This window comes from Bos indicus, chromosome 15 (assembly GCF_029378745.1).
Source record: "Bos indicus isolate NIAB-ARS_2022 breed Sahiwal x Tharparkar chromosome 15, NIAB-ARS_B.indTharparkar_mat_pri_1.0, whole genome shotgun sequence".
Taxonomy (NCBI): Eukaryota; Metazoa; Chordata; class Mammalia; order Artiodactyla; family Bovidae; genus Bos; species Bos indicus.
The window spans coordinates 8,236,189-8,260,492 of record NC_091774.1 but is presented as its reverse complement, the minus strand read 5'-3'; the positions used below and the strand labels follow the sequence as shown (position 1 = coordinate 8,260,492).

The window sequence follows — 24,304 nt, the reverse complement described above, 5'->3', positions numbered from 1 at the left end:
TGCCGTGTCACCTTTTGTCAGTTTCATTCAACTTCCTTGGGTGCCTGAAGGTGAAAAGTGGTGCGCACTGCCATTATTTACTGCTCACGCTAGGTAGAGCTAGTGTGGAGGGAAGTCAGACACGAGGTGGATGTGCAACAGTGGCGTCTTCAGGAAATTTTTGCTTAAAGAACAAAACATATTATCGTATCATAACCCAGCAGTAAACAGCTCGGTGTATTTTTTCTCAGATAGTGTTCTATACACAGTAATATCAAATGGGTGAAATTATTTTTACCCCAAATGATATTGTTACTTTTTCTTCACAATATATTTAAGATGCTTTTTCATACTTGAAATATAGACAGCTAGCTCACTCTTTTAAAATGCCACAGTGTATTTTATTGCAAGGGTGTGTCATAATTTCTTAACCTATAAACAGACATTCGAACTGTTTTCATTTTCTCAGTATTGCAAATAATGTAGTACTCAACATCTACCTGGAGGTATTTTTACGCATTTTTAGAGTTCTTTTAAGGATAAGTTTCTAGAAGTAGAATTGTTGGGCCAAAGTAATTAATACTTTTAATAAATAATATCAAATTGCTCTCCAACTTTCAAAAGGTTATTATTCATTGTTTTATCAATATGATTTTTGGCATGCCCGTTATTTTAATCAGTAATAATTATTAGTACATTGAGCATTTTTCATACATCTAGACTATGTTTTATACATTGCTTTCATATCTATTGCTTGTTTTTCTTTTTAGCTTTTCATCTTTTTTCCTTTGTAACAACAAAAGTTAGAAAGAATATTCTGTACCTTAGCAATAACATCCTTCTGACTTATACATGTGTTACAAGTAGCTTTCCAGTCTGTCCTTTGACATTTTTTTTCCTTATAGAAAAAGTTTCAAATTCATTTATGTAGCAAAATTGACCATGTTTGATTTTGAATTCTGAGCTTCATGTAATAAAAGAAAGCTTTGCCATTCCAATATTAAAAATACATGCTTCCATCTTTTCTGTTTTTTAATCCTTTTTTCCTTAAAAAAAAACAAAACAAAACTTAAAACTGTTGACCCACCTGAAATTTTTCTTTTTCACAGTGAGCCAGTAGTTCCAAGACTATTTACTGAATAACCCAGTTAAAATTGAAGCCTCTTAATTCCTACTCTTTATTCTATTGTGAATAAATCCTACTATTTCCCATAAGTCACCTTTTCTAACTATTACAGGACAAAATAAACAAGCTCTTCCACCATTACCTAGTAGTTTTGGTAATCTTCTTAACTTGTGAGTCTCTGCTTAGACACTAAAGAGTGGGGATAAGAAGAGAGAGAATGAATACACAGCATTTAGCATGGTTCCTGTCCCATAGGCAGTGAGTAATGACAGATACTCGTAGCTTCTCCCCTGATGTACTTCAGCACTTGTCCGCATCACAGAATGCAGTCAGGTACTAAACTATCAGCTGCCTGCAAGTTCCTTGAAATCCAGGACTGTACCTTCTACTGGAGGGGTCCCCAACCACCGGGCCTTGGATCAGTAGTGCTCAGTGGCCTGTTAGGAACCAGGCTGCACCACAGGAGGTGAGCAGTGGATGACAGAGCAAAGCTTCATCTGTATTTACAGTTGCTCTCCATCCCTCACATTTCTGCCTGAACTCCATCTTCTGTCAGATCAGCAGAGGCGATAGATTCTGATAGGAGCACAAACCCTACTGAGCTTGAATCATCCTGAAACTATCCTCCCATCCCGCGTCCAGTCCATGGAAAAACTGTCTTGCATGAAACTGCTCCCTGGTACCAAAAGGGGTTGGAGACTGCTGTTCTACTGTACAGGCCACAGGATCCGGGAAAGGGTTACAGCATGAACTCCAGGAACTGAGCTCTGCCCTACTTCTCACTAACTGGATGAACCTCATCTGTAAAATGAAGAAAGCAGAACCTGCCTGAGAGGATTGTTCTGAGGGTTAAATAAGCTAGCACATGTAGCTTATGAGCAGTGCCTAAATTTAATAAACACTAAATAAATAATAACCACTATTTTTACACTTTAATTTTTATTTGTTGCTGTTGTTTAGCTGCTAAGGCATGTCCAACTCTTTGCCATGTAGCCTGCCAGGCTCCTCAATCCATGAGATTTCCCAGGCAAGAATATTGGAGTGGGTTACCATATCTTTCTCTAGGTGGAGTCTTCGTGACCCAGGGATCGAATCCACATCTCCTGCTTGACAGGTAGATTCTTTACCACTGAAGCCCTACAAATGTTATAGCACAATGCTGAGCTCCTGGTCCATATTCACTACTTGCTTATTCTATTTCATAAATAATTCGTTATATTATAGAAGAGAAAATAACATAGAAAGTATTTTCCCCTTAAGAAATAATGATTATTATCAAGTACTATGCTTCAAAAAAAGATTATATGATTTCTTAAAATGTTACATAAAGTACATAAGACCAACACTGTAGCAGCAGTTGAGAATGAAACCAGAAATCTAAGTTAATTACATTAAAAAAATTGAACATGGAAAGTTACTTCTTTGCTTTGTAGAAGTCAAAGTAAAAAGGAAAACACAATAATAGATGATATAAAGTGTGCATTATGTAGTTTACTATACGAAGGTCATCCAGCAACAAGGAGACTGTGTTCATCTCCTTCCTACAAATCAGGTGGATAGAGAAGATTACTAGGGCTTCCCCTGTGGCTCACTGGTAAAGAATCTGACTACAATGCAGGAGACGTGGGTTCAATCCCTGGGTCAGGAAGATCCCTTGGAAAAGGGCATGGCAACCCACTCCTTTATTCTTGTCTGGAGAATTCCATGGACAGAGGATCCTTACGGGCTACAGTCTATAGGGTTACAAAAAGTTGGACACAACTGAGGTGACTAAGCAGAAACAGATTACAGAGGATGTGACTTTCTGACGTTTCAAATAAGGAAAAGTTGAAAAATCCAGGGGAAGTAAAAAATTTGTTTGCCTGATTTGAGGTCTCTGTCTTAAGAATGAACTATTTCAACCAGTCCTTTAAAGAATTTATTAATGAGACATTTCCTGCAGTTACTTTGTTCTGCTGACAAAAGATAGAGCTCCATAAATCAGATGTAATTTTCAGGTGACAATGTTGATATTCTCTTAAAATATTGAAGCATTAGATTTGAAATCTTGACCAAACGTTCATCCTATCTTTGTACCGATGCCAAAAAGTTTTCAGCAAACAGTCAAGAAACTGTGTAGGATTGACTCAAGTACCTGAACAAACACTTGACTGAGGCTACCAGTTTCCTGTCATAATGCAGTGGTGTTCAACAAAAATGCTGGCAGAGAATTCTTTGTTCAAATAAAATGTTAAGCAGAAGAGTCAAACAAATAAACAAATAAAAGTAGGGTTGTTCTGGGCTAAGAAGGAATGGGACTAAGTTAAGAAGCACAACTTGAAAACCATTTCCCCATGAAATACGTTTTGTCTGAAAAATTATAAAGTAATTAGTATATATTCAAGTACAGAACAATCTGGAGAGACAGTACAGAAGCACACAAAGCACAGAAGCTGGAGTCAGATGCCCTGTGCTTGGCCCTTGGCCCCTACACTGTGTAGTAACCTTTCTGTATTCTCACTGGTAAAATACAAATAGTGAGAGTACCTTCACCTCATGGGACTCTTAGAGGAATTAACTGACTTAATACCAAAAGCACTCAGAATAGCACCTGATCACAGTCAAGTGTAGTAAGGTATTTGTTAAATGAATAAGGTTCTTATACAACAATAGGATATATTAGTGGAAAAAACTGCAATCCTTCTAGATTTATCTAACTGAACCCTAGGGGGGAATCATTCATTACTTTGGCATAACATATCAATGTATTCTTGTGTTCACTAATTTATCATCAGGGTTTCTGTTTGTGTTTTCCTCTTCTTGGTTTTGTGCATGTCAAAGACATGGACTGCATACACATTGATTCACTTGTATTCCCAGCACAAGTAACATTTAAATGCAGTTAAGTATCAATATATGCATCTGGAGTGAGAAATTAATGAATTAAATTTTTTAGCAGCAAGAAGCAAGCTAATATTTAATTTATACAGATTTATCTTAGAGTATAAAAGTACTTAATTATGGACCTCTATGGTAGTCCAGTGTTTCAAGAATCTGCCTGCCAATGCAGGGGACATGGGTTCAATCCCTAATCCAGGAAGATTCCACATGCCTCGAGGCAACAAAGCCTGTTGTCAACTACTTAGACTGCGCTCTAGAGCCTGTGCCCCTCAACAAAAGAAGCCACTGCAATGAGAAGCCCATGCACTGCAACGAAGAGTAGCCCCCACTTGCCACAACGAGAGAAAACCCTCACACAGCAAAGAAGACCCCGCACAACCAAAAAAAGAAAATAATTATATTCCAGAAAGAAGAGCAAGGCACATACCCAAGTAGTCAACTGCCAAATGCTTACTCAACAGCAATGTCTTCATAAGAGGCTTTTCGTCTTATAAAGTATTAATGTAATAGTTAAAAGGACTGCAAGGAGATCCAACCAGTCCATTCTAAATGAGATCGGTCCTGGGTGTTCTTTGGAAGGAATGATGCTAAAGCTGAAACTCCAGTACTTTGGCCACCTGAAACTCCAGTACTTTGGCCACCTGATGCGAAGAGTTGACTCATTGGAAAAAACTCTGATGCTGGGAGAGACTGGGGACAGGAAGAAGGGGACGACAGAGGATGAGATGGCTGGATGGCATCACCGACTCCACGGACGTTGGTGATGGACAGGGAGGCCTGGCGTGCTGTGATTCATGGGGTCACAAAGAGTTGGACAAGACAGAGTGACTGAACTGAACTGAACTGAATAGTTAAAAGAATATTAGGATTACATATAAACATACCAAGCTTCCAGTCATTGTTTCATGAAACAAATAAGATGAGAAGTGATACACAAATTATGATATATGATATCATTTGTGTATCAACATATCTAAAACAACATATTACAGACACACATACACAAAAATGTAAAAAACTAAGATAGAAGTGTAGAAGAATGGTAGGCAAGAACAGATAAGAGGTAGTTATAAAGAGAACTTAAGTCTCATTGGCAATGTCTTGATACTTTTTAAGGAGACTGTACTGTTGCAAACTTGAGTACTTAAAGTAAAACAATCTAAAGTCTGGAGGAAAAGCACTACCTGTTAGCATTAGCATGCATGTCTTCACACCAATACCTACCCTTGTGTTTCTGCAGTAGGGTTAAGATGCAGGTTCTGAAGGAGAATAATAATTTGAGAATGCTACATAACCATATACTGAGCATGTCACCAAATTCCATCATTCTCATCATTTCTTTTTCAGTAAAGCAGAGGCTTACATCAATGGGTCATAGCACAAAACTGTGCCTGAAACCAGCTTACTCCTCATGCTAAATATTAACCTGAGGGACATGCAGTTTAAGAATAAATTATCCAATTTATTATCTTTAATAATAGGATGTATTATTATTTACAGAATTTAGAAGTAAATTCCAGGGAATTACATGTTTACTTTTAGGGAAACAGGAAAACTGCCACAGTTTTCTTTGGAGAGAATATTAAGTAAGATTATTGGCAAACTGTCTTCTTAAAAGCCCAGATATAAGTCAAAGAAACTATTGTGGAAGGGAAGGTTGGATAATTTTGTGGACTAAAATAGGTGTAAAAAGCACCATAGAGCTCCAAATGTAGGGAAAAAAGTTCATGAGTCTGTCAAAAAAAAAAAAAAAAATTAACAAACAAAGCAGACTTCAAAGCAAGGAAAATTATTAGGAATAAAGAGGAGCATTACATAACGCTAAAGAGGCCAATTTTCCAAGAAGACATAACAATTATTAATGCATATGCATCTGACATCAGATCATCAAAATCTGGTAAGGTAAAAATGACAGAAATGAGAAATGGACTCATGAGAAATACATGAGTCCACTATTTGTCAGCCACTTCAACACCTCTCTTGCAGAAACAGAGAGATCTAGCAAGAAGAAAATCAGTAAGGACAGAGTTGAAATCAACAATATCATCAATCAATTAGACATAATTGACACCAATAGACTACTTCATTTAACAGCAGCAGAATATACCTTCTTCTCAAGCTCACATGAAATATCCATCAAGGTAAACCACATTCTATGTCATAAAACACACCTTAACAAATTCATAGAACAGAAATCATTCAATGTCTGTTCTTACACCACAAAGAAACTAAGCTAAAAATCATAACAGAAGGACAACTGGAAAATGTCAAAGTACATGGATATTTAACAACACACTTTTAAATAAAACATGATTTAAAGAAGAAATGTCAAGAGAAATTTAAACATATTTTGAACTAAATGAAAACACAAATATCAAAACCTGTGTGATACATCAAAATAGTGCATAGAGGGAATTTTTTTAGCATTAAATATATTAGAAAATAAAATAGCATTAAATATTACATCAGAAAAGAAAAAAATATCTAAAGTTAATCTTCTAAACTTTCACTTTATGAAACTAGAAAAAAGAGTAAATTAAGCTAAATAAGTAGAAGAAAAATAATACATTAGATCAGAAATCAATGAAATTGAAAAGAAGAAATGAATAAAGAAAATAAACAAAACCAAAAATTGGTTCTTTGAAAAGATCAATAAAATTAGTAAGCCTCTAGCCAGGATAGCTAACAAAAAGAAGAGAAAGGATACAAATTACTAATATCTCAAATGAAAGAAGAGACATCATTATAGATCCTGTGGACATGAGATGAATAATAAAGAATACTATGAACAACTCTATGCTTAAAAACTTGATAACTCAGATGAAAAGGGACCAATGCTTTGAGAGACACAATCTGCCAAATCTCACATACGAAGAAACAAACAATCTGAACAGAACTTTATTAAGGAATCTGAATCAATAATTAGCAACTGACCAAAACAGAAAGCACCATGCCCAGAGGGTTCAATGATGAATTTTACCAAACATTTAAGGAAGAAATTATATCAACTCTCTACATTCTCTTTTAGAGATGAAAATAGAAAGAATGCTTCCTAATCATTCCATGAGGCCAGCATTATCTTAATACAAAACTAGACAAAAACATTACAAAAAAAGAAAACTATATACTAATATCTCTCATGAATGTAGATGTGGAAAATCTCATCAAAATCTTAGCAAATCAAATCCAAAAAAAGTATAAAAATAACTGTACATCACAACCAAATGGGGTTTAATTCACCTATGCAATACTGGTTCAACATTTGAAAATTAATGTGTTCCATTACATTAACAAGCTAAAAAAGAAAAATCACTTGATCACATCAACAGATTTAGAAAAAGTATTCAACAAAATTCAACACTCATTTGTGAAAAAAATCTCTTAGTGAATGAGGAATAGAGAGGCACTTTCTCAACTTGATAAAAAAGAAATCTACAAAAAATCTACAGCTAAGGTCATACTTAGTGGTGAGATACTAGAAGATTTTCCATCAAGTCAGGAAAAATCAGAGATATCTAATCTCACCATTTATTTTCAGCACTTTAGTAGAAGTCCTACAAATCCAATAGGACAAAAAAAAGAAAGAAAGAAAATAAGAGATACACTCACTGGAAAGGAAGAGATAACACTCATTGTTTGCAGATGATATATTCTTCTATGTAGAAAATCCAAAAAGGACTGACAGAACAACTCCTGGAACTAATAATTATAGCAAGGTCACAAGATACAAGATTAATATACAAAAGTCAGTTGCTTTCCTATGTACCAGAAATGAACAAGTGGAATTTTAGATTAAAAATACAATACCATTTAATTAGCATCCCCAAATATGAAGTACTTATGTATAAATATAACTATATATATATATAATTTATATGAGGAAAATCACAGAACTCTAATAAATGAAATAAAAGAACTAAATAAATGGGAAGATAGTCCATGTTCATGGATAGGAAGATTCAGTACTGTCAAGATGTCAGTTCTTCCCAAAACAATCCACAGGTATAAGCCCAATCAAAATTCCAGAAGGCTATTTTATGGATTTTAACACAATGATTCTAAAGTTTATATGGAGAGGCAAATGACTCATGATAGGCAACACAATATGGAAGTTGGTGGATTGACACTACTTGACTTCAAGTCTTACAACAAAGCTACAATAATCAAGACATTGTGAAAGAACAGACAAATATATCAATTGAACAGAATAGAAAGCCTAAAAACAGAACCATATAAATACTGTCAACTTATCTCTAATAAAAGAGAAATGGGGAGGGGGTGGTCCTAAGATAGCAGAGGAATAGGACAGGAAGACCACTTTCTTCCCCACAAATTCATCAAAAGTTAATTTGAATGCTGAGCAACTTCCACAGAACAACTTCTGAATGCTGGCAGATGACACTAGGCACCCAGAAAGGCAGCCCATTCGCTTCGAAAGGAGGTAGGACAAAATATAAATGACAAAAAGAGAAACAAAAGAATTAGGGACAGAGACCCATCATGGGGAGGGAGTCGTGAAGGCGAACTTTCCAAGCACCAGGAAACCCTCTCACAGGCAGGTCTTTGAGGAGTTTTGGAATCTCAGAGGCAACATAACTTGGAGGGAAAAATAAAAAATAAAAAAATAAAACCCATAAAATACATGCCTAACTGCAACTGCCAGTGGAGAAGTAGCCCAGATGCTTGTGGCCACCACCAGCCAGCGAGGGCTGGACAGGGAGGCACAGGTTGCATGCTTAGGGTAAGGACCAGGCCTGAATGTCCTGAGGACAATCTGAAGGAGCTAACATGAGAGAGCAACCCAAACTGTGTATTCCACAGCCAGGGAGAGAGAAAAGAAAAAGGGAGAGAGAACTTTCCCACGAAAAGCTCTAACCAAGGCACAGCTTGGCCTGCTCACAGAACAAAGGACTGAGTGACACCAAAGGAGAGCTAGCCAGCTGTGGACTGGCCCTCCCCTTCTAGAGGCAGAGAGGCAGGCGGGTGGCAGCCAAAGCCACAAGTCAAGGGGCAATCTCAGCCCCAGAAACACATCCTCCACCAAACTGTTAGCACGCTCCCAGTTGCTAACCAAGTCTTCTGGGATACTGGACGGTTGACATCTGCCAGGAGGGTTATAGCCAGAGATCAGCTCCTCAGAGGAGACACACAGAACACCTGGGACTGGGAAGGTGATTAAGATGCACTGCCCACCTAGGATAGTGTGCTTGCCAAGCACCTGGTCACCTGAGGTGCTCAGACCTGGAAAGGGCACAAAATGCATGCCCAACCACGTCTGTGCCCTTACAGAGTATCCAAGAACCTGAACCTGAGCAGCTTAGACCCGGGAAGTGCATGAAGTGTAGAGCCCACTTTGGACAGTGCCCCTGCAGAGCACCCTGGGCCTGAGCAGTGTAGACTGAGAAAGCACAGATGCTGTGAGTGGGGCAAACCCAGTGTGGTCCATACCCTGAAAGCATCCCCCACACATGCCAGCAATATTTGTTTGCAGTGTTCCTCCCTCCCCCCAGCACAACTGAACAAGAGAGCCTAAATAAGTGACCACCTTCACCCTCTTGTGTAAGGGTGGATATTAGACACTGAAGTGACTTGCAAACAGAGGAAATCAAAATAAACAAAGAAGAGGGAACCACTTTGGAAGTGACAGGTTCAACAGATTAAAACCCTGAAGTTAACACCAATTAAGCATTGGAGGGGGCCTATAGACCTTGAGCAGAGAAGGGAATGGCAATCCACTCCAGTACTCTTGCCTGGAAAGTCCCATGGATAGAGGAGCCTGGTAGGCTGCAGTCCATGGGGTCCCTAAGAGTCGGACATGACTGAGCAAATTCACTTTCACTTTTCACTTTCATGTATTGGAGAAGGAAATGGAAACCCACTCCAGTGTTCTTGCCTGGAGAATCCCAGGGACGGGGGAGCCTGGTGGGCTGCCGTCTATGGGGTCGCACAGAGTCAGACACGACAGAAGTGACTTAGCAGCAGCAGCAGCATAGACCTTGAGAACAAGTGCAAGCTGGAACAAGGAACTACCTGAAACTGAACTGACCTCCACTACCCACAACAGCTCCAGAGAAATTCCTAGAGATATTTTTACTATTATCATTTTTTATTTTTAAGTTCTTTATTACTCCTTTAGTTTTCATTTTTGTAACCTATTACCTTGCCAAAAAAAAAAAAAAGATGAGAACCTATTTTTTAAGCAAATTTCATGTACATGCTTTTTTATAATTTGTGATTCATTTTGTTTTGTATTTTTAATATTTATTTATGAGATTCTAACCTCTACTCTAGATTTTTAATCTTTGCATTTAGGTATTTGTTTTGAATTTTGTACCTTGAAGAATCTAGTCTTCACTACCCATTTCACTAAGGGGTGTGATTACTGGCTTTATTGTTCTCTCCCCTTTTGACTCTCCCTTTTCTCCCCCAGGTCACCTCTATTTCCTCCCTCCACCTTATCTTCTCTACTTAACTCTGTGAATCTCTCTGGGTATTCTGGGCTGTGGAGAACACTTAGGGAACTGATTACTGGCTAGATTGGTCTCTCCCCTTTTGACTCTCCCTCTTCTCCTCCTGGTCACCTCTATCTCCCTCCTCCTTCTTCTCTTCTCCATGTAACTCTGTGAACATCTCTGGGTGTCCCTCACTGTGGAGAATCTCTTCACCATTAACCTAGATGTTTTATCATCTGTGCTGTATAGATGGAGAAGTCTTGAAGCTACTGTAAGAATAAGGCTGAAAGCCAGAGGCAGAAGGCTTAACTCCAAAACTTGAAAACACCAGAAAACTCCTGACTCCAGGGAACATTAATCAACAAGAGCTCATCCAAAAGCCTCCATACCTACATTGAAACCAAGCTCCACCGAAGAGCCAACAAGTTCCAGAGCAAGACATAGCACACTAGCACACTAATTCTCCAGCAAAGCAGGAACACAGCCCTGAGCATTAAAATATAGGCTGTCCAAAGTCACACCAAACCCACAGATACCCCAAAACTTCCTATGGGACACTTCATTGCACTCCAGACAGAAGAGATCCAGCTCCACCCACCAGAACACCAACGCAAGCTTCCCTAACCAGGAAACCTTGACACACCACTAGTCTAATCCTACCCACAGGGAGCAACCTCCACAATAAAGAGGAACCACAAACTTCCAGCCTACAGAAAGGCCACCCCAAACACAGTAATCTAAAAAAATGAAAAGGCAGAGAAATATTCAGCAGGTAAAGGACCATGACAAATGCCCACCAAACCAAACAAAAGAGGGGGAGCTAGGGAGTCTACCTGAAAAAGAATTCAGAATAATAATAGTAAAGATGATACAAAATCTTGAGAACAAAATGGAGTTACAGATAAATAGACTAGAGACAAGGATTGAGAAGATGCAAAAAATGTTTAACAAGGACCTAGAAGAAATAAAAAAGAGTCAATCAATAATGAATAATAACTGAGATCAAAAGGAGGGAGCCAACAGTAGAATAACTGAGGAAGAAGATAGGATAAGTGAGGTGGAATATAGAATGGTGGAAATAAATGAAGCACAGAGGAAAAAAGAAAAAGAATTAAAAGAAATGAGGACAACCTCAGAGACCTTTGGGGCAATGTTAAATGCCCCAACATTCGAATTATAGGAGTCCCAGAAGAAGATGACAAAAAGAAAGGGCATGAGAAAATATTTGAGGAGATAATAGTTGAAAACTTCCCTAAAATGGGGAAGGAAATAGCCACCCAAGATCATGAAACCCAGAGAGTCCCAAACAGGATAAACCCAAGGCAAAACACATATTAATCAAATTAACAAGGATCAAACACAAAGAGCAAATATTAAAAACAGCAAGGGAAAAGCAACAAATAACACACAAGGGGATTCCCATAAGGATAGCAGCTGATCTTTCAATAGAAATTCTTCAGGCCAGAAGGGAATGGCAGGACATACTTAAAGTGATGAAAGAGAAAAATCTACAACCAAGATTATCATTCCCAGCAAGTATCTCATTCAAATATGAAGGAGAAATCAAAAGCTTTATAGACAAGCAAAAGCTGAGACAATTCAGCACCACCAAACCAGCTCTTCAACAAATGCTAAATGATCTTTTCTAGACAGGAAACACAGAAAAGGCTTATAAACTCGAACCCAAAACAATAAAGTAAGTGGCAACAGGATCATACTTATCAATAATTACCTTAAAAGTAAATGGGTTGAATGCTCCAACCAAAAGACAAAGACTGACTGAATGGATAGAAAAATAAGACCCTTATACATGCTGTCTAAAACCCACCTCAAAATAAGGGACACAAACAGGCTGAAAGTGAAGGGCTGGAAAAAGATATTTCATGCAAATGTGGAACAAAAGAAAGCAGAAGTAGCAATACTCATATCAGATAAAATAGACTTTGAAACAAACACCATGAAAAGAGATAAAGAAGGACACTACATAATGATCAAAGGATCAATCCACAAAGAAGATATAACAATTATAAATATATATGCACCCAACATAGAAGCACCACAATATGTAAGGCAAATGCTAGCAAGTATTAAAGGGGAAATTAACAATAACATAATTATAGTGGGAGACTTTAATACCCCACTCACACCTATGGATAGATCAACCAAACAGAAAATTAGCAAGGAAACACAAACTTTAAATGATACAATGGACCAGTTAGACCTAATTGATATCTACAGGACATTTCACCCCAAAACAATGAATTTCACTTTTTTCTTAAGTACACATGGAACATTCTCCAGGATAGATCACATCCTGGGCCATAAATCTAGCCTTGGTAAATTCAAAACAACTGAGATCATTCCAAGCATCTTTTCTGATCACAATGCAGTAAGATTAGATATCAACTGCATGGGGGAAAAAAAAAAAACGATTAAAAATATAAACATATGGAGGCTAAACAATATGCTTATAAATAACCAACAAATCACAGAAGAAATCAAAAAGAAATCAAAATATGCATAGAAACAAATAAAAATGAAAACACAACAGCCCAAACCCTATGGGATTCAATAAAAGCAGTGTTAAGAGGAAGGTTCATAGGAATACAGACTTACCTCAGGAAACAAGAGAAAAATCAACTAAATAGCCTAACTTTACACCTAAAGCAAGGAAGAAATGAAAAACCCCAGGGTTAGTAGAAGGAAAGAAATCATAAAAATTAGGGCAGAAATAAATGAAAAAGAAACAAAGGAGACTATAGCAAAAATAAACAAAACTAACAGCTGGTTCTTGGAGGAGATAAATAAAATAGACAAACCATTAGCCAGACTCATCAAGAAAAAAAGGGAGAAGAATCAAATCAACAAAATTAGAAATGAAAATGGAGAAATCACAATAGACAACACAGAAATACAAAGGATCACAAAAGACTATTATCAGTAACTATATGCCAATAAGATGGACAACTTGGAAGAAATGGATGAATTCTTATATAAGTATAACTTTAAAAAACTGAACCAGGAAGAAATAGAAAATATTAACAGACCCATCAGAAGCACACAAATCAAATTGTAATCAAAAATCTTCCAACAAACAAAAGCACAGAATCAGATGGCTTCACAGGTGAATTCTACCAAAAATTTAGAGAAGAGCTAACAACTATCCTCAAACTGTTCCAGAAAATTGCAGAGGAAGGTAAACTACAAAACTCATTCTATGTGGCCACCATCACCCTAATACCAAAACCAAAGAATCCACAAAAAAAGAAAACTACAGGCCAGTATCACTGATAAACATACATGCAAAAATCCTCAACAAAATTCTAGCAAACAGAATCCAACAACATATTAAACAGATTATACATCATGACCAAGTGGGCTTTATCTCAGAGATGCAAGGATTCTTCAATATTCACAAATCAATCAATGTGATATACCACATTAACAAATTGAAAGATAAAAATTATATGATTATTTCAATAGATGCAGAGAAAGCCTTTGACAAAATTCAACATCTGTTTATGATAAAAACCCTCCAGAAAGCAGGCATATAAGGAACATACATCAACATAATAAAAGCCATACATGATAAACCCAGAGTAAACTTTATCCTCAATGGTGAAAAATTAAAAGCATTTCCCCTAAAGTCAGGAATAAGACAAGGGTGCCCACTCTCACCACTACTATTCAACATAGTTTTGGAAGTTTTAGCCACAGCAATCAGAGCAGAAAAAGAAATAAAAGGAATCCAAACTGGAAAGGAAGAAGTAAAACTCTCACTATTTGCAGATGACATGATCCTCTACATAGAAAACCCTAAAGACACCAATAGAAAATTACTAATCAGTGAATATAGTAAAGTTGCAGGATATAAAATTAATACACAGAAATCCCTTGCATTCCTATACACTAACAATGAGAAAATAGAGAAATTAAGGAAACAGCCCATTCACCATTGTAATGAAAAGAATAAAATACTTAGGAATAAATCTACCTAAAGAAACAAAAGACCTATATATAGAAAACTGTAAAACACTGATGAAAGAAATCAAGAAGGATGCAAATAGATGGAGAAATATACCATGTTCATGGATTGGAAGAATCAATATAGTGAAAATCAGTATACTATCCAAAGCAATCTATAGATTCAATGAAATCCCTATCAAGCTACCAACAGTATTTTTCAGAGAACTAGAACAAATAATTTCGCAATTTGTATGGAAAAACAAAACAAAAAAAACCCTCAAATAGCCAAAGCAATCTTGAGAAAGAAGAATGGAACTGGAGGAATCAACCTGCCTGACTTCAGACTGTACAAGAAAGCTACAGTCATCAAGAGAGCATGGTACTGGCAAGAGACAGAAGTATAGATCAATGGAACAAAATAGAAAGCCCAGAGATAAATCCATGCACCTATGGACACCTTATCTTTGAAAAAGGAGGCAAGAATATACAATGGAGAGAAGACAATCTCTTTAACAAGTGGTGCTGGGAAAACTGGTCAACCACTTGTAAAAGAATGAAACTAGAACACTTTCTAACACCATACACAAAAATAAACTCAAAATGGATTAAAGATCTAAATGTAAGACCAGAAACTATAAAACTCCTAGAGGAGAGTATAGGTAAAATGCTCTCCGACATAAACCACAGGAGGATCCTCTATGACCCACCTTCCAGAATAATGGAAATAGAAACAAAAATAAACAAATGGGACCTAATTAAATTTAAAAGCTTTTGCACAATGAAGGAAACTACAAGCAAAGTGAAAAGACAGCCTTCAGAATGGGAGAAAATAATAGCAAATGAGGCAACTGACGAAGAATTAATCTCAAAAATATACAAGCAGCTCATGCAGCTCAATACCAGAAAAATAAACAACCCAATCAAAAATGGGCCAAAGAACTAAACAGACATTTCTCCAAAGAAGACATACAGATGGTAACAAACACATGAAAAGATGCTCAACATCACTCATCATTAGAGAAATGCAAATCAAAACCACAATGAGGTACCATCAAATGCCAGTCAGAATGGCTGTTATCCAAAAGTCTACAAACAATAAATGCTGGAGAGGCTGTGGAGAAAAGGGAACCCTCTTACCCTGTTGGTGGCAATGCAAACTAGTACAGCCACTATGGAGAACAGTGTGGAGATTCCTTAAAAAACTGGAAACAGAACTGCCATATGGCCCAGCAATCCCACTGCTGGGCATACACACTGAGGAAACCAGAATTGAAAGAGGCACGTGTACCCCAATGTTCATCAAAGCACTGTTTATAATAGCCAGGACATGGAAGCAATCTAGATGCCCATCAGCAGATGAATGGATAAGAAAGCTGTGGTAAATATACACAATGGAATATTACTCAGCTATTAAAAAGATCATATTTGAATCAGTTTTAATGAGGTGGATGAAACTGGAGCCTGATATACAGAGTGAAGTAAGTCAGAAAGAAAACACCAATACAGTATACTAACACATATATATGGAATTTAGAAAGATGGTAATGATGACCCTGTATGTGAGACAGCAAAAGAGACAGAGATATATAGAACAGAGTTTTGGACTCTGGGAGAAGGCGAGGGTGGGATGATTTGAGAGAATAGCATTGAAACATGTATATTACCATATGTGAAATAGATCATCAGTCCAGATTCAATGCATGAGACAGGGTGCTTGGGGCTGGTGCACTGGGATGATCCTGAGGGATGGGATGGGGAGGCAGGTGGGAGGAGGGGTTCAAGATGGGGAACACATGTACACCCATGGCTGATTCAGTTTAATGTATGGCAAAAACCAGTACAGTATTATAGACTAATTAGCCTCCAATTAAAATAAATAAATCAATTAAAAAATAAAAGAGAAATTGTACTACAATAGAAAAAAGACAGTCTCTTCACAAATAGTACTAGAACAACCCTGGACATCCATATGCAAAAAAGTCAATCTTGACACAGACATTACACCCTTCACAAATCTACTCAAAATGGATCAGAAAACTAAACATAAAATTCAAAACTATAAAACTACTAAAAGATAACCTAGGAGAAAATCCACATGACCTTGAGTTCAATGACATTTTTCAGATATAATACTAAAGTCATAATCCATGAAAGAAAGAATTGAGAAACCATATTTCATTAAAAATGAATTTGTCTACTATGTAAAATACACTAGCAAAAGAACAAAAAGACAGAGTGGGAGAAAATATTTGCAAAATACGTAGGATAAAGGTCTGTTATCTAAAAAACAAACAAAAATAATCCACAAAAAACCTTTTAAAACTCAACAGGAAAAAAAAATGGGCCAAAATTGTAATAAACACATCACCAAGGAAGATGTATAGATGTCAAATAAGCATATGAAAATATAATTCACATAATATGTCATCAGGGAAATTTAAGTCAAAACAACAATGAGCTAGCACTACATTCCTGTTAGAATGGAGAAAATCTGAAGCACTAGAAACACAAATGCTGGCAAGGACATGGAATAAGACAAACTCTCAATTATTGCCAGTGGGAATGTTAAATGATACAGCCACTTTGGAAGACAATTTGGTGGTTTCTTCTAAAACTAAACATACTCTTACCATACGACCAAGCCACTGCACTCTGGTATTTGCCGTGCTGCTGTTGTTTAATTGCCAAGTCATGTCCAAGTGTTTCGCGACCCCCTGGACTGCAGCCTGCCAGACTCCCCCAACCATTTCCTTCTCCAGGGGATCTTTCTGACCCAGGGATGGAACCCACACCTTCTGCTTTGGTAGGCGAGTTCTATACCACTGAGCCACCAGGAAAGCCTGGTATTTGCCCTGAGGAGTTGAAAACTGATGTTCACACAAATACTTGCAGACAAATCTTTAGAGCAGCTTTATTCATAACTACCAAAGCCTGGAAGCAACCAAGGTGTCCTTCAGTAGATCAATGAATAAACAAACTGCGGTATATTCAGACAATGGAATGTTATTCAGCACTAAAAAGAAATGAGCCTTTCACATGGAGGAAGCTTCAATGCATACTGCTAAGGGAAAAAGCTAATCTGTAAAGGCTTCCTACTGTATGATTCCAACTATATGACATTCTGGAAAAGGCAAAACTATGGGGACAATATAAATATTAGTGGTTGACAGGAGTTGGGGATGAGGAAGGGATGAACAGAAGAGCACAGAGGATTTGGGGAGGCAGTGAAAATACTCTGTATGAAACTCTAACCATGGATACATGTCATCATACATTTGTCCAGATCCACTCAATGGTACAAAACCAAGAGTGAGCCCTAATGTAAACTATGGATTTCCGGTGATTAGCATGTGTTGACGTAGATTCATCAGTTGCAACAAACATACTACTCTGGTGGAGGATTTTGATAATAAGAGAAGCTATGCATGTGCAATCACAGGAGGCACATGGGACATCTCTACACTGTCCTCTCAATTTTGCTATAAACCTAAAATTGCTCTTAAAAATAAGCATTGAAACATGAAAAATATCATGTATGAAACGAGATGCCAGTCCAGGTTCAATGCACGATACTGGATGCTTGGGGCTAGTGCACTGGGACGACCCAGAGGGATGGTATGGGGAGGGAGAAGGGAGGAGGGTTCAGGATGGGGAGCACATGTATACCTGTGATGGATTCATTTTGATATTTGGCAAAACTAATACAATTATGTAAAGTTTAAAAATAAAATTAAATTAAAAAAATTTAAAAAAAATAATCTTTCACAAATTTGAATGTTCATCATTTCTGCTTTAGAAGTCATACCACAGAGAACGATGCTACTACACCAGTTTTCATTTTTAGACTATGACACCAGCTCCACTCAACTTCAGAAAGAAATATGCTATTCTTAAAAATACTTCATTTCTGTTCCGTTTCCTCTGTGGTCTGCTTATGATGTGCTCAGACGCTCAGCTGTGTCTGACTTTTTGTGACCCCATGGATTGCAGCCTGCAAGGCTTCTCTATCCATGGGATTCTCCTGGCAAGAATACTGGAGTGGGTTGCCGTTTCCTCCTCCAGGGGATCTTCCCAACCAAGAGATGGAACCCATGTCTCTTATGTCTCCTGCATTGGTAGGTGAATTCTTTACCACTAGGACTACCTCGGAGAAGGCAATGGCACCCCACTCCAGTATTCTTGCCTGGAAAATCCCATGGATGGAGGAGCCTGGTAGGCTGCAGTCCATGGGGTCACGAAGAGTCGGACAGGACTGAGCGACTTCACTTTCACTTTTCACTTTCATCCACTGGAGAAGGAAATGGCAACCCACTCCAGTGTTCTTGCCTGGAGAATCCCAGGGACGGGGAAGCCTGGTGGGCTGCCGTCTATGGGGTCGCACAGAGTGGGACACGACTGAAGTGACTTAGCAGCAGCAGTAGCAGGACTACCTGGGAAGACTGCTTATGAAGGTGTCTTTCTAATTCTAAAGACTTCTCCACCATCCCCAGCATCTGTCAGAGGGGTCAAGTGACTAGTTGTCCAGGCATAACTCATTAATATATAATAACTTGTTAAACGCATGCTAACTGAGAATGTCCCTTTCCTCCACTACACTAAGAACTCCACTAGTGCTGCAGCCAGTTAGGTCTGTCCTGTTTCACTTTTCAACCAGCACCCAGTACAGTCCCCGGCATACACCAGGTGCTCAACAAACATTTGGTTAATTAATGCAAAAACAAAAACTAGCTGAACATAGAGCATATTATGCTAAATGAAATAAGCCAGACAAAGACAAATACCACAGATATCATTACATGTGGAATTTAAAAAATAAGTTGAATTTATAGAAACACAGAAGAGAAGTGGTTACCAGGGGCTGGAGGGTGGGGGGAAATAGGGAGAGATTGGTAAAAGGATACAAACCTTCAGGTATAAGGTGAATAAGGTCTGAGGATCTAATGTGTAATACTTTGACTACAGTTGATAACATTGTATAACATTATATAACTGAAATTTGCCAAGAGAGTAGAACTTAAATGTCCTTGCCAAAAAGAAAGGCAAATACCTGAGGTATGTTAAAAAACTTGATGGGGAGGAATTCTTTCACCATGAACCTATAATATCAAATCATTACAGGGTACACTTTAAATATCTTACAATTTTATTTGTCACTTTTACCTCAATTAAGAGAAAAATGAGGCATAATGTAATATAATTAAAAATCCATCAATATCTACTTGGCTTCCTATCTTCTAAACACTATGTTTCAACTATATTAACAATATTTCCCAACCCTATTCCATCAAATATATTCACTACAAATGCTGTCACACTATAAAATATGCAAAGAATAAAAGCTTGGCATCATTTGTTATGACTGGTTCATTTAGCAAACAATTATACACTAACTGTTTAGTATTCCTAGCATTGAGCGAGTCACAGTGCATACTGAGGTAAGCCAGTGAGAAATTATCTTTTCCTTCTTAATACAAGGCCTGCATTTATAGGACTGGCAGGTCATTATGACTTCTCCTTGAAAGGCATTAAGGCAATTTCTGACCACTTCCTGGTTCACTCCAAGTATTAGTAAAGGAATGCAATGGGCTATTCAAGCAACTATTTTTTAGCTAATATTTTCTTTCTTTTTTTTTTCAGCTTAAGAGGTCATTTCTCTCCTCTGTATACTCCTACTTCCTGAGGGATGTCTTTTTTCTCTGCCTCTTCTCTTTCTGTTTCATACCAAGAGAAATCCAGTTTTCCTGAGTAACTTCTCCATACACATTATGGTCTCCCACTTCTAACTTGGAGCAGGGGTGGAGAAACTGGCTCTTGGCTCCTGAATGTGTCTTTTCACTGCAGCCCTAAATGTGGTGTTAGTATCATCCATCCATTTACATTACACACTTTCAATCACCCTTGATACCACATTCTTCGTTAGGATTCCCTTCTACCTTCTTAGATGTTTTCTCACTTGGCTCATATTTTTTCTTCCAACCCTCTATTGTTTCTTTGCGAAGCTGAAACTGAATTTCCTGTTATGAGAAAGAAAGTGTAGTGGTGGAAGGCATAGATTCTGGGGTCAAACACCTTGGATTTGAATCCTATTCCACTGCTTCTTATGATTTAAGGCAATTTACAAAGGCAGTTTCCTCATTTATAAACTGAAAATGATGATAATGTCTACACCATATGGCTTAAAAGGGTCAAGACCAATACAACATTAAAATAGTCACAGGCACATATAAAGCACTCCTGAAGGCCATTATCATCACTATCTTTGGTATTTAATATTCATATTGTTGACTATGACATTCAATTTCTGGACATACTGGCATCCACATATAGTTATACCCTGAAGTTGTTCATTACACAGCCCTATTTTACTCTAAGATTTCAAACTAGGTATTTCTCTTCAATTACAAATATTCTTCTACTCATCTTTCTCATCTTTGAAAACTCAAAGAACCTTCTATTTTCTTGCCTTAAATGACTGATTCAAGCAAACACTGGCAATCCAACTTCTTAACCTTTAATAATTTCCTAATATGGATCTTCAAGTCTTAGTTTAATCTTAATCTCATCAGTTTTCCTTGAATATATACACTTTACAAGCTCTTCTCAATGTCCAGAGGTCACTAATTTTACTCGTCATTTAACAGCCAAATGATTTATCAACTTTTATCTTGAGCTCCTCTTCGTAGACAATGTTGAATAAAGGTACTTCATTTCTATTACTCAAAATTAAAACAGAACCATGCCTAAGGTAGTGGTCCAACAAATACTTTGTCATTGCAAATTTGGGAAGACATCTTTTATGTTTAGGATGCTATTCTGATAATAATGATGTGAAAACATTTATATTTTAATTAGAGTATTCTTGGTCCTATATGCACTTTTGAAGTAACTTTCAAGAATTAAGTAGCATTTGTCATATGCCTACTTTTGCATACCATTTCTGATTTATAAGCACTGCAATGAAAGAAAATCTAACCTATGTTGACTAACAATCAGCTACCAACTAACTGTATGCTGTTTAGAAATTTAGATGTATGTCTTTAGGACTTGTGTATCTGTAGAAAGAGAGAGCTGGGCTAGAATAAACTAGCTTTGGGGAGACTCCAACAGGGGCATTCATTTAAGGATTAGACTAATAAAACTGTAAGTATAAAGAAAATCACATTAATGCAGAGGGGAATGTTCAGGAAACCAGGATCAAAGTCAGATGGGAACAGTAACTTCAATTACCCACTGGAGAATCAACTCTTCCACGCACACAAAGGGCTTCAAACTGCAACTATGACTAAATGATGTCAGTGGAAAGTTAAGACTACCCTCAGTTGTCCCATTTTCTCACATTTTCTCTTGTCACAGCACCTCAACTAATTTAAAATGCAATTAAAGTCCCCTTAAGTTTAATACATACACTCAACATCAGTTACATCCATCCATCCTTCATGAGAAACAATCATATTTTAAAAAGGCACAAGAGCAATTACTTTTTTTGAAGCATTAATTTCAGTAGGAGGGGTACACATACCATTAATAGATGAGAATCATTTTCACTAAAAGGGCATAATAGTTATGAAGAATTATATGTTAGCAATCCATAGGGATAGTGAATTTTTTTTGTTAAACATCTTTTGGATTAATCTTTTTGGTACTCTTTCTACCCCCTTCTGATGTCTATGTCAGAAGCTTTCTCTATCTCCTTTATACTTTAATAAAACTTCATTACACAAAAGCTCTGAGCGATCAAGCCTTGTCTCTGGCCCCGGATTGAATTCTTCTCCTCCGGGGGCCAAGAATCCTGGTGTCTTCGTGAGATTCAACAACAACCTTTCATCCTGGGGGCTCGTCCGGGATCCTTCAGGACAAGGTAAGGATGCTTGGAGCTCTAGTTCTTTGTCCTCTTAGCAAATGCGTTTTCTGCTGTGCTTTATTAACTCTACGGTGTACTTGTGTGAATGAATGACATGCCTTGCATGAAGCAAGTAAGGAGCCCTGCTCTGCGGTTCCATGGTGATGTCATATGGCTTATGGCAGAAACCTGTTGGGGGTTTATACCGACATGCCAATGCCAAGAGGCACCCAATGTCTCCTTTGGGAACCGACCAGAAATGGGCAGTGTGTGGACCGAACTCTCCTTTCTTGGTCAAACTTTTCGGTTTCTTTGACCATTTCTTAACTCCTTGGGAATTAGAAGTACTAACCTACAATGGCACCCCACTCCAGTACTCTTGCCTGGAAAATCCCATGGACGGAGGAGCCTGGAAGGCTGCAGTCCATGAGGTCGCGGAGAGTTGGACACGACTGAGCAACTTCACTTTCACTTTTCACTTTCACGCATTGGAGAAGGAAATGGTAACTCACTCCAGTGTTCTTGCCTAGAGAATCCCAGGGACGTCGAGCCTCATGAGCTGCTGTCTATGGGGTTGCACAGAGTCGGACACGACTGAAGTGACTTCACTTAGGGTAAATGTGTATTAAATATGCATGTCAACTCCTTTGAATGCTCCCTTAAGGTAAAAATTCCCCACTCCCTCCTTTCCTACTTACATGTAGAGGACTCTTGAAATCAGAAAACTCACAAACAGGAAGCAAAAAAGCAGACATTCAGATCTTGGTTCCTTGTCTAGGTGTGATCTCAGAACTCCAGAGACAACCATAAACTCATGTCTGCTTGTTATAAAATACAGTTATTGCTAGAATTCAAATGTGAAATGATGTCTAAGTGTATTTCTATCTTCAAATATAAATGTGCTTGGCAGCTTAGAGTTTAGTGTAGATAGAAAGGATGAAATTAAAACATATATTTTATAAAAGTTCAAATATGAAATACATTATGTAAGTCAATCTAAAATCATTAGGTAAATATGTAATTTGGATGATTTTTAAAATATGAAAGACTTACTTAAAGCAAAATATTTCTGCAGAAATTAAATTACTGTGGAGTCCAAATTTTTCTTTTGCTTTAAATTGTTTGCACTAAACAAAAAGGGAACTTTAACCATTTTTTTCTGTAATTACCATTATATAATTATTACATAAACATCATACAGGGAAAGGACATAATTATGAAGAAAACTTGTAACTGCATCATATATATGTACATATATAATTTTAATGACTTCTACCACTTTACTTTTAGAAGAAAATTTTAATTTAGTGTTATCTTACATAAATGTGATAGAAATATAAAAATTCAATTAGAATAAAGTTGTTTCTCTAAAGTTAATGAACAATGTTAGCATGTTGCAAGATTCATATGCTTTGTCTAATATTAAAAGTGTTAGTCAAATATTATGCAATTATAATATCCAACCACATTCAATACAGATTATTAGAAATAAAAATATATTGTTAAAATATCATCATATATTTTTAGTTGTATGGAAATACCATCATTTCTTAGAAGAAGCAAGGGCTAATTAAGATCTGTAAAATATTAGATGGTGTCATTTACAATTAAACCAACAAGAAAGGAGCCTACCTTCCATTGCCCTTTTAAAGAAGACCTTACAGCTTCCACAGGTGAGGACACCATAATGACAGCCTGATGCTTCATCCCCACAGATTAAACAAATCTTCTGAGGTAATGACTCAAAGCTGTACTGTGGGCTCTGGCTGGCTTCTGAATCCGGCCTTGAAATGCAAAACAAAGTACTCAATTTATTTTTAAGTGCACCACTATCTAATACTAAAGTTTCCTTAACCCAGAATAGACAGAGTGACAAGGTTTTTAAAAATTACAGCCATATATAAATACAGATCTGAAAAACATAGCAAACTGAACTTGATATACTACATGTTACTGGATTCATCAGACTTGCAAGGTATTAGCCTCTCATCAGGAGTACCAACAAAAGTAATAAATAATTAATATTTAATTTTATGTTCAGAAAAAAAAAAAAAACTTCCT

At 37.2% G+C, this 24,304-nt stretch overlaps 1 protein-coding gene across 2 annotated transcripts in view; it reads right to left on the bottom strand.

Annotated features, from left to right (window-relative positions):
• The window catches only part of PGR (progesterone receptor), a 127,824-nt gene that overhangs the window by 100,332 nt on the left and 3,188 nt on the right, over positions 1-24,304 (bottom strand). For both annotated transcript variants that reach the window (XM_070803332.1, XM_070803333.1), the window contains exon 2: positions 23,876-24,027. In XM_070803332.1, the coding sequence (XP_070659433.1) occupies positions 23,876-24,027 (152 nt within the window). The remainder of the gene's footprint in view (positions 1-23,875; positions 24,028-24,304) is intronic.